General features: G+C 36.6%; 1 protein-coding gene across 1 annotated transcript in view; it reads left to right on the forward strand.

Annotated features, from left to right (window-relative positions):
• Positions 1–12,005, forward strand: part of MDGA2 (MAM domain containing glycosylphosphatidylinositol anchor 2) — a 915,505-nt gene that overhangs the window by 770,033 nt on the left and 133,467 nt on the right. The window contains exon 9 of the mRNA XM_070378526.1: positions 3,867–4,136. Within this exon, the coding sequence (XP_070234627.1) occupies positions 3,867–4,136 (270 nt within the window). The remainder of the gene's footprint in view (positions 1–3,866; positions 4,137–12,005) is intronic.

Raw genomic sequence — 12,005 nt, forward strand, 5'->3', positions numbered from 1 at the left:
CTTTGGAAAACTCAGCAGTGGCCACAGGACTGGAAAAGGTCAGTTTTCATTCCAACCCCAAAGAAAGGCAATGCCAAGGAATGCTCAAACTACTGCACAATCGCACTCATCTCACACACTAGCAAAGTAATGCTTAAAATTCTTCAAGCCAGGCTTCAGCAATACATAAACCGTGAACTTACAGATATTCAAGTTGGTTTTAGAAAAGGCAGAGGAAACAGAGATCAAATTGCCAACATCTTCTGGATCATCAAAAAAGCAAGAGAGTTCCAGAAAAACATCTATTTCTGCTTTATTGACTATGCCAAAGCCTTTGACTGTGTGGATCACAATAAACTGTGGAAATTTCTGAAAAAGATGGGAATACCAGACCACCTGACCTGCCTCTTGAGAAACCTGTATGCAGATCAGGAAGCAACGGTTAGAACTGGACATGGAACAACAGACTGGTTCCAAATAGGAAAAGGAGTATGTCAAGGCTGTATATTTTCACCCTGTTTATTTAACTTATATGCAGAGTATATCATGAGAAATGTTGGGCTGGATGAAGCACAAGCTGGAATCAAGATTGACAGGAGAAATATCGATAACCTCATTTATGCAGTTGACACCACCCTTATGGCAGAAAGTGAAGAACTAAAGAGCCTCTTGATGAAAGTGAAAGAGGAGAATGAAAGAGTTGCTTTAAAGCTCAACATTCAGAAAACTAATATCATGGCATCCAGTCCCATCACTTCATGGGAAATAGATGGGGAAACAGTGGAAACAGTGGCTGATTTTATTTTGGGGGGCTCCAAAATCACTACAGATGGTGACTGCAGCCATGAAACTAAAAGACGCTTACTCCTTGGAAGGAAAGTTATGACCAACATAGCATATTAAAAAGCACAGATACTACTTTGCCAACAAAGGTCCATCTAGTCAAGGCTATGGTTTTTCAGTGGTCATGTATGGATGTGAGAGTTGGACCATAAAGAAAGCTGAGCGCCAAAGAATTGATGCTTTTGAACTGTGGTGTTGGAGAAGACTCTTGAGATTCCCTTGGACTGCAAGGAGATACAACCAGTCCATCCTAAAGGAGACCAGTCCTGGGTGTTCATTGGAAGGACTGATCCTGAAGCTGAAACTGCAATCCTTTGGCCACCTAATGCAAAGAGCCGACTCATTTGAAAAGACCCTGATGCTGGGAAAGATTGAGGGCAGGAGGAGAAGGGGACGACAGAGGATGAGATGGTTGGATGGCAACACGGACTCGATGGACATGGATTTGGGTGGACTCTGGGAGTTGGTGATGGACAGGGAGGCCTGGCATGCTGCAGTTCATGGGGTCGCAAAGAGTCGGACATGAGTGAGCAACTGAACTGAACTGAACTGCCTGTTAGGTATCCCTACTGTGTGACTAATACGTGCACAAATCTGACACGTCTATCAAGTTCCAAACTACCTTTCCTTTTTTCCCCGTCTTCATCTCATCCCCGTCATTGTCTAAGGCATCATTTATGGTCCCATGATACTGCTTTAGTTCAAGTCTTCTCTTTGAGTTTCTTCTCTTTGAGGTTCATGCTCCTCCTATCTGCCACACTGTTTTTTCTAAAAGATTGGTTTACTCATATAAAGCTTTCATTTAAAACTTTTTAAAGGCCTTAAATACCAAGGATAAAATTCAAACTCTGTAACATGATGTTCAAGGATCCTTGACAATCTCTGCTTTTTTTTTTTAATTTTTATTTCCTCCCAAAGTCTCATGCACCTTTTGTACACTAGTTATACTATTATAACTTATACTTTCCTGAACACTCCCTGCTCCCTGTCTCCTCCCTACCTTTGTACCTACTTATCCTCTTACCTGGAATGTCCTCTCCTGTTGTTTACCCATGTGACAATTTCCTACATATCCTGATAGATACAGTCAGGTATTACATTCCTTGCCTGATTAGTCCTTATGGTGTTATTCACTTCTTCACTTTCTACCACAGAATATTTTTTCCTTCCAATTTTTAAATTAGCTATTTAAATCTTTATCTATTGTATTAAGGCGTAAACTACATGCAGGGAGGATTTTTTCTTGTTCATTTTTTCTCCTCTTAGCATTTATATAAGAAAGACTCAAAAGTTAAACTTATTAATAAAATTAAAATTGATGTGGTAGCTTAAACATATTTATTGAAAGAAGCAAGAAGCGTCAGTCAGTAGACTGGTTGTGAGAAAGGAGAGCAATGCTATAAAAAGTAGATGGAATAACACGTAAAGAATATCAAATGGCACATTTGGTGTGATAGTCCTAAAACCTTTTAGCATCTTCAAGGAAGGGTTTTCCGGGTAGAGCTGTCCAGCATTGATACTGTGCAACTCAGGAGGGTGTCATACCCATCTAGGATGTGGTTGTGTTGCATGGAGCAGTCCTGACTGCAGAAAACCATGATTGGTCGTACCTGATTTCCTTGATTAAATGAATCATGTCATTAGATCCCAGAAAATAACTACTATTTGCTATGACCATTGGGAGTCATCATTAAGTAAAGGCCTATATTTTGCCTAACCTAAATGATGGGAGAAGTGTGTCACACCTTTTGGAAATCTTCCCATCAAAAACAAAAAGATTAGGTACCTAATGTAGCAAGTTCTAATTGTACAGAAGAAAAATTTCCAATTAAGCCAAATAAATGAACCATTGCAGTGGGTTGAAATCCATATCCACTTGTAGTATAATTTTCTGTTTGCTTAAGGCTTACACATGAATATTATAAATTTCTGTCACATTCTTTCTGACCAAATAATTTAGAAAATAAATTTATATACTTGTGTTACCCATATTATTAAATACTTAGTATCCAGAATCCTAAGGACTGAGCTTCATATGGGATAATTGGAATTTGCTTACATGAACCAATGGCTTCATCTGCTGCAGAATTTCATGCTAGTGTGATACTCTGTTTTTATACCTAGAACATCATTTGGTTGCTAACAGTATAAACCAGAGCTTCCCTGGTGACTCAGACAGTAAAGAATCTACTTGAAATGCAGGAGACCTGGGTTCAATCACTGGGTCAGTAAGATCCCCTGGAGAAGGGAATCACAACCCACTCCTGTATTCTTTCCTGGAGAATTCCATGGAGAGAGGAGCCTGATGGGCTATAGTCCATGGGGTTGCAAAGAGTCAGACATGACTGAGTGACTAAGCACAATGCACTATAAACCAAACACACTGACAGTTTTTTCTGGGAAGCAGCTAGAAAAAAAAAAAAAAAAAAAAGCTCTTCTAGATTCACCTGAGGCTTCCCAGGTCTCTCAGTGGTAAAGAACCTGCCTGCCAGTGCAGGAGCTACAGGAGACCTTGGTTCAATACCTGGGTCTGGAAGATCCCCTAAAGGAGGACATAGCAACCTGTTGCAGTATTCTTGCTGGGAAAATCCCGTGAACAGAGGATCCTGGAAGATGACAGTCCATGATGTCACAAAGAGTCAGACATGACTGAGAGACTAAGCACAGACACACACACCTGCAAATGCTATTTTAAGGCGATTAATCCTATTCACTGCCCACACTCAGGAATTATGTTTCCCTACCCAGGCCCTGGACAAGGAAATGGCAACCCACTCCAGTACTCTTGCCTGGAAAATCCCATGGATGGAGGAGCGTGGTAGGCTACAATCTATGGGGTTGCAAAAAGTCGGACACGACTGAGCGACTTCACTTTCACTTTCACCCAAGCCAAAATCTCCTAGCCTAAATATGTTCTCCACCTACCTGATAATAGCCCTTTCCTTTGGCTAGATATATTCTTGAAAATAGCTTCTCACAGTAAGAGTAGCCACTGGCTTATTGCAGATCACCCGTTTTATCTGTTATAATATCTCTTTCTACAGATCCTCCTGCTGTGGAACCAGCATTTCTGGAAATCCGGCAAGGACAAGACCGAAGTGTCACTATGAGCTGCAGGGTCCTAAGAGCCTATCCAATACGGGTGCTGACCTATGAGTGGCGCTTGGGCAACAAATTATTGCGGACGGGTCAGTTTGACTCTCAAGAATACACAGAATACCCAGTGAAGAGTCTTTCCAATGAAAACTATGGGGTTTATAATTGTAGCATCATAAATGAAGCTGGAGCAGGGAGATGCAGCTTTCTTGTTACAGGTAAGGTGCTGAATATTTTGCTTTGCTTTTTTTTTTTAGATCATAGGAGCTTAGGCTCTTGTCAGTGTAAGAATGAAAGCATTTTGCAAATCCATGGAGCATATTATGAACAGCTTGCCTGTTCTATTTAGAGTGTCTACTCATTTATTTTCAAGGCAAGTCATTTTAGTAGTTAAGATAGTTTATGTGCCTATAAAATAGGACAGAAGCTTATGTGAATTTGAATAGATTTGGTGATGAGGTTGGTTATTTTGAGTATCACAGTAATAAAGTGACAAATCTTAACCAGCTTTTTTTTTTTTAGATCAAATTGCAAATATTAACACATATTTTTTCTGCAAGTCTAAAAGCTCTTGCAATCCATTATCTGGGCTGGTTTTAAGAGTGCTTTCTTTTTCTTGTTTATTAACTCAATGTGTGGTGAATGTACATTTTGTCATTGGCTTACAATAGGATCACAGATATTCAAAGGGAAATCAATATAGTTGTATTTGGTATATAATGAATTGAGAAAATTACCACTTTTGATGTCATTATATTTTACTGTATTTAAAGAGATAGTAAATCTGTGTTAAATTATATATATTTATTTAAATTATTTTTGTAATCTAAATCTCTTTTTTTTGAGCTAGGGTTTAGGCATATCTTAAAAGAATATACTCCTTTTCATTATTATTTTGTCCTAGATAAAGTTTGTTGTAACAGTTATAGTGTTTATGCTACTAAAAGAAGAAACTGGATATTATATGTTATCTATAAAGCAATCACAAAAATTATGATTAAAATGTTTCAAACTTAATTAAATCTTGTTCATTGGTAATATAAATTCTTATTAATAAGTTCTTACTCATAAGAGAATTCTCTAATATGGATTGCCTTGGGACATTTAACTTCCTGAAATAGGATATTAGGTATTAGTAGGTAAAATATAATTGACTAACCAAAGAATATGAAGACATCCTCTCCACTGGATCTTACCACCTCTTGGTTTTGCAATCTCTTTTATTAACATTCAGTTGAACTTAAGGCTTTTCTACTATAATTCTTCAAGTGAACTGTTAAAATTAAAAAATCCCTAGGACTGATACTTACATGATGATCTAATTTTTATCCCTAGGAATATTTAAAAGGGTAAGAGAATGTAATGTATTACTCTAGGGGTAATTTAAATGGCATGATATACTTTCATTCCTTATTTATATATATATATATTATTTCCAAAGAAATAAGACTCTTTCAAAAGCAATTATTTTTCACATATTAGTACAAATGGAATACTTTACTTTCTTTCATTATCCCTCCAAAATAAAAATACCCCATAAAATTAACTAAACTCCTTTCTCCAATTCTTTCAGCTTTATACACATTCTGCTTTTCTTTGCTGACACTGTTCTAACTTGGACTATATTAGATTATGCTCCTCTGTGAGATTTTCATTTGTTCTTTATTATATGATCCAAATCCTATTTCTTGAGCTAGAAGACAAGCTGAGACTGGAAGAAACACTAGCTCCATTCTCCCATCCCAGATTCATGGAGTGCAGTAAGTAGATTTCAATAGCTGCAGAAAGGGATAAACCTGTTGTGGATTGCCCCATGGAGGGAGAGAAAATAACCCCAGGCATTAATTTATTTCCAGTGTGCGTTTTTCAGTCTTCGGGTCAGCTTCATTTTTTTCAAGATCTCCACATAAAATCTAACAAAGTTTTGAAGAAGAGAAAAGGAAATTATTGAATCCCAAATACAGTATAATTCCAGAAAATACATAAAGAAATTAATGTATCCATATAATCAGACATCTGGAAGAAACTTTGAAAGGCCTTTTACTTTTTCTACTAAAACATAGCATAATTAGTAATACTACGAATTAGTATATAATATAGAATTAGTAGCAATTCCCCACAATTCAAAACTCTTTGAAGCTATGCAGAAGAGAACTAGGAAATATAATATATGCGAGGCTGCATATATTCATTATGCGTGTGTTCTTTACCCAAAAAACTGATCATTGAAGACAATTCTCTTTCCTTCCTTGAGGCCCAAATTAACTAAGAAACGTTTAAAATTTCATCGTTAAAACTATTTTACCAAATTTAAGAACACACTTCCACTTGCTTGCCGTGAATATCATGTAGTCACCTGAAAGTGGATTTGGTCTGACTGTACATCAAAATGTATAAAGCTGAACACAAAGGCAATGGCAGCCACATGTCTATATTTATTTTAGCTCCTGGGAAAGCTCAAAAGTCCAGGCCTGTTGTCTTCATATATATCATGAGTATGTGATATGTGTCAGTGTTCAGTGGTAGGAGAGGAGGGTTTTGTTTACTGAGAAGTCAGGCAGGGTGTGAGAATATTTCCCTAGAATGGAAAACAAGAAAGTAAGCAAAGGTATTTTAGGAACAATGACCAGCCTAGCTTGTAATCCACCATCTATGTAAGGAAATATTAACTATAATATTACAAAGTACTGTGTAGTTCATGTATTTTATTTTCTAGTATTGTTATAGTGAAGTTAAGCCTGGTGTTTATTTGTTTGTTTCTGTGGTTTAAGCCTTTGTGATCTATAGCAATAATGCAAACACCATTTTATCATATTTTTCTATTAAAGAATTTTTACAAGTTCTAAAAATAAATGTGGAATTTTAATTTATTAGAATAAATCCACTTTTTATGTGAAATTCTAAGTATATATGTATAAATACATAGACATAAGTATTTTTATATTAATAAATAGTTCTGTACTATTCAGCATGTCACTCCACTGGAGCATGGATTTCACTTTCTCACGGGTCCAAATGCTCCAAATTAACATTTGGAAAAAATGTTTTTAAATACTCCAAAATATGTAAGCACATTCATTATATTATAGATATGAGTAAATAACATGCTAGGTTAGATCCTGGCACACAGCTTGATCCAGAAAAGAAAACCAGGAAATCTGGGATGATGAAACAGATGGCCAAGATGAATGATTAGATGGAAGGACTCTTACTGAATATCATTTCTTTGTTAGGAAAAAATGAGGATAAAAGGATAGTTCAAGGTGAAAATACGCGGTGGCCTGAATAGTGTCCCATGTGTGTGCTCAGTTGCTTCAATTGTATCAGACTCTTTGCGACCAATGGACTGTAGCCCACCTGGCTCCTCTATCTGTGGGATTCTCCAGGCAAGAATACTACAATGGGTTACCATGCCTTCCTCCATGGGATCTTCCTGACCCAGGAATTGAACCCATGTCTCTTATGTCTCCTGGATTGCCAGGCGGGTTCTTTACCACTAGTGCCAGCTAGGAAGCCCAAATAGTGTCCCTCAAGAAGGTAAATCTATGTCCTAGTCCCTAAAACCTGTGAATATCATTTTACATGGTAATACATGATTAATTTAAGGATTTTGACACAAGCAGCTTTTCCTGGATGGTTGATGTTGGCCTTAAATGCAATAATGTGTACCTTATACGTAAGGCAGAGGGAATTTTGAGAGAGGAGAAGGCAATGTGAGTACAGAGGCAGGGATGCAGTTAAACCAGTGTTTTGATAAACTCATTTCTTTAAAATGTTTCAAGTTAAATAGAACTGCTTTGCCAGATATCCTCAACTCTGATACCCTACTCAGGCTAAACCCCTGCACAATAGGCATAGCAACTTCTCACAGCTCAGAAAAGTTATAAACAGTGGTTGCTTTTACCTCCTAAAGAGCTAACTGAAACAAGGCTATAACTGCTAAAGCCTGGGAGGAAAAGCACCTTGGGAAGTTGCATCGCCCCCTGCATCTGTCACTGATGTTGGTTTAAGCTATACATTGGTAAAGACCCCTAAGGGATGCTTCAAGATTGAAATGTTATGCCCATTATATAATAAAGTGAAGATAAGAGGTCTGCAGCAGCTTGATTACACAGGATAACAGATGAGAGAGAATCTGTTGGCAGATTCTGTTGAAATGCCCAGGTTTAATGAAGATGCACTTTGACTTCCTTAAATATGAAAAAATAGGCTATCTGAATTAAAATGCATAGCAACCCACTCCAGTATTCTTGCCTGGGACATCCCATGAATAAAGGAGACTGAGAGGCTAGAGTTCATGGGTTTGCAAAGAGTCGGACATAACTTAGTAACTAAACAATAATGACAACAACTGATTTATAAAATTTTAAATTACTTATGTCTTTTAAATTATTTAGTGATTGAGATGGTAGTTCTAAACTATCCCATAAGCATAATTTTTTCCTTTAACAAATTTGTTTCTGACAATATGTATCTATTGAAATTTTATGGATGTTAGTAAATTAAGACTTAAAAGCAGATTGGACAAGGATATGAATCGAATTTTTCTGTTTACTTCTTTTAATTAGTTACTTGAAAAAAATGTGGAAGCTTTCATGTGAAGTATATATATGGGTACTTATTAAACTATATTTTAAGTCAGTTAAAGTAAAAGCAGAATAACATGGTTGTCAATTATAGCCCAGGAGCAAAAACAGGATGTCTTTATAACTTCCAGAGGGTATATATACACAGTTACATATGCTGAAACTTGTGAATCATTTAAGATTGCATCAATGAAAACAGTTTTAAATTCTATTAAATGAAAACTACTAAAACAGTGGTGTCTTTTTCAACAGGTAACATTAGGTATACTATTAAAAATTTTTATTGCATAACTACAAATTATAATTCAGCATGAAATAACCATTATTTTCCCTTTGCTACTGATTTTCTTTGCAATCTGACAAATATTTAAGTTATTTACTATGTACCTACTGACTGTCAGGTACTAGATTATACCAGAAGTAAAACAATAAATATCCTCTTCTCAAAATCTTTCCCCTAGCATGTATATTTCTGAGTCTTGTCATTTTTGTATTTGCACAGTACTCTGCAGCCACCATTTTCTTTTTAACCCTATTTCTCCTGTAAGCCTTATATTCTCTTATCTAAGATATTATGTCCTTTATATATATTTTAACTGCTAGCTGAATTTTTAATCTTTATCTCTTTCAATCTATTTTCTATACTACTGGGCTTTATTTTTCCAGAAAATAGATCTTATTCTTAGTGATAAATGTTTGTGGCTTATAGGTGAAATGCAAACTCATTTTCATGGATCTTTAAACCATTCATTAATATCCTAAAAAAAGCTTATCATTTCTCCTTCAATGCTATCAATTACTTTAAACTCCAGTCAAACTAGATTCTGCTGCCATCTCTTAAGTTACATAATTTCAGGACTCTGTCCCTTTGTTCACATGATACTTTATTCTAAAATACTAGCTCTTTGTGTATTCCTCTACTAGAGTTGTGATGACTTTTGTTTGTACCTTTACAAGGATTATATTGACCTTTGCTCTTCAGCCAAATACAGAAATGTAGGCTGTAATAATATATTATTTTACAATTTACAAATAAATTATATATGTTAATATTTATTGAGTATCTGAAAGTATCTGTAAAACTGAGTATGGCATCACCAACCGAATGGACATGAACTTGAGCAAACTCCAGGAGATAGTAAAGGACAGAGGAGGCTGGTGTGCCGCAGTCCTTGAGGTCACAAAGAGTCAAACTTAGGGACTGAACAATGAAACCATGATTTAAACAGAATAGAAAATTACTTCATTCAGGTTAAAACCTTGAAGTATTATTTCAGAAACTAATGTAGTAGCTCTGTCCCACAAAGTCCTCAGGGGTCCAGGTTTCTTCCATCTTTCTTTTTTTCTTTTTTTAATTAATTTTATTTTATTTTTAAACTTTACATAATTGTATTAGTTTTGCCAAATATCAAAATGAATCCACCACAGGTATACATGTGTTCCCCATCCTGAACCCTCCTCCCTCCTCCCTCCCCATACCATCACTCTGGGTCGTCCCAGTGCACCAGCCCCAAGCATCCAGTATCGTGCATTGAACCTGGACTGGCATCTCGTTTCATACATGATATTTTACATGTTTCAATGCCATTCTCCCACATCTTCCCACCCTCTCCCTCTCCCACAGAGTCCATAAGACTGTTCTATACATCAGTGTCTCTTTTGCTGTCTTGTATACAGGGTTATCGTTACCATCTTTCTAAATTCCATATATATGCGTTAGTATACTGTATTGGTGTTTTTCCTTCTGGCTTACTTCACTCTGTATAATAGGCTCCAGTTTCATCCACCTCATTAGAACTGATTCAAATGTATTCTTTTTAATGGCTGAGTAATACTCCATTGTGTATATGTACCACCGCTTTCTTATCCATTCATCTGCTGATGGACATCTAGGTTGCTTCCATGTCCTGGCTATTATAAACAGTGCTGCGATGAACATTGGGGTACACGTGTCTCTTTCCCTTCTGGTTTCCTCAGTGTGTATGCCCAGCAGTGGGATTGCTGGATCATAAGGCAGTTCTATTTCCATTTTTTTAAGGAATCTCCACACTGTTCTCCATAGTGGCTGTACTAGTTTGCATTCCCACCAACAGTGTAAGAGGGTTCCCTTTTCTCCACACCCTCTCCAGCATTTATTATTTGTAGACTTTTGGATCGCAGCCATTCTGACTGGTGTGAATCAACACACAGAAATCCCTTGCATTCCTATACACTAATAATGAGAAAACAGAAAGAGAAATTAAGGAAACAATTCCATTCACCATTGCAACGAAAAGAATAAAATACTTAGGAATATATCTACCTAAAGAAACTAAAGACCTATATATAGAAAACTATAAAACACTGGTGAAAGAAATCAGAGAGGACACTAATAGATGGAGAAATATACCATGTTCATGGATTGGAAGAATCAATATTGTGAAAATGAGTATACTACCCAAAGCAATTTATAGATTCAATGCAATCCCTATCAAGCTACCAACAGTATTCTTCACAGAGCTAGAACAAATAATTTCACAATTTGTATGGAAATACAAAAAACCTCAAATAGCCAAAGCGATCTTGAGAAAGAAAAATGGAACTGGAGGAATCAACCTACCTGACTTCAGGCTCTACTACAAAGCCACAGTTATCAAGACAGTATGGTACTGGCACAAAGACAGAAATATAGATCAATGGAACAAAATAGAAAGCCCAGAGATAAATCCATGCACATATGGACACCTTATCTTTGACAAAGGAGGCAAGAATATACAATGGATTAAAGACAATCTCTTTAACAAGTGGTGCTGGGAAATCTGGTCAACCACTTGTAAAAGAATGAAACTAGAACACTTTCTAACACCATATACAAAAATAAACTCAAAATGGATTAAAGATCTCAATGTAAGACCAGAAACTATAAAACTCCTAGAGAACATAGGCAAAACACTCTCTGACATACATCACAGCAGGATCCTCTATGACCCACCTCCCAGAATATTGGAAATAAAAGCAAAAATAAACAAATGGGATCTAATTAAACTTAAAAGCTTCTTCCATCTTTCTAATTGACCATCACCGTAGATGGCACATCTCATAGCTTTAACAGCTACTTAAGTAGCTACATCTTCTACTAGCATCTTCTAGCATGTAGAATATGCCTCTACATCTCAGCATATTCCTTTTTTCTTTCCCCCTCTTTTTAATGATGCTACCCAGTAGTGTTTTTTTTTTCATTATTATTATTATATTTATCTTTTCTGCTTACATCTCATTGTTCAGTTGCTCAGTCATGTTTGACTCTTTGTGACCCATTGACTGTAGCCCACGAGGCTCCTCTGTGCATGGGATTCTCCAAGCAAGAATACTGGAATGGATTGCCATTTTCTTCTCCATTGCATCTCATTCAGTTCAGTTCAGTTCAGTAGCTCAGTCGTGTCTGACTCTTTGCGACCCACAAACCATAGCACGCTGGGCCTCTCTGTCCATCACCAGCTCCCGGAGTCCACCCAAATCCAT

Source organism: Bos mutus, chromosome 10 (genome assembly GCF_027580195.1).
Source record: "Bos mutus isolate GX-2022 chromosome 10, NWIPB_WYAK_1.1, whole genome shotgun sequence".
NCBI classification, from domain to species: Eukaryota; Metazoa; Chordata; class Mammalia; order Artiodactyla; family Bovidae; genus Bos; species Bos mutus.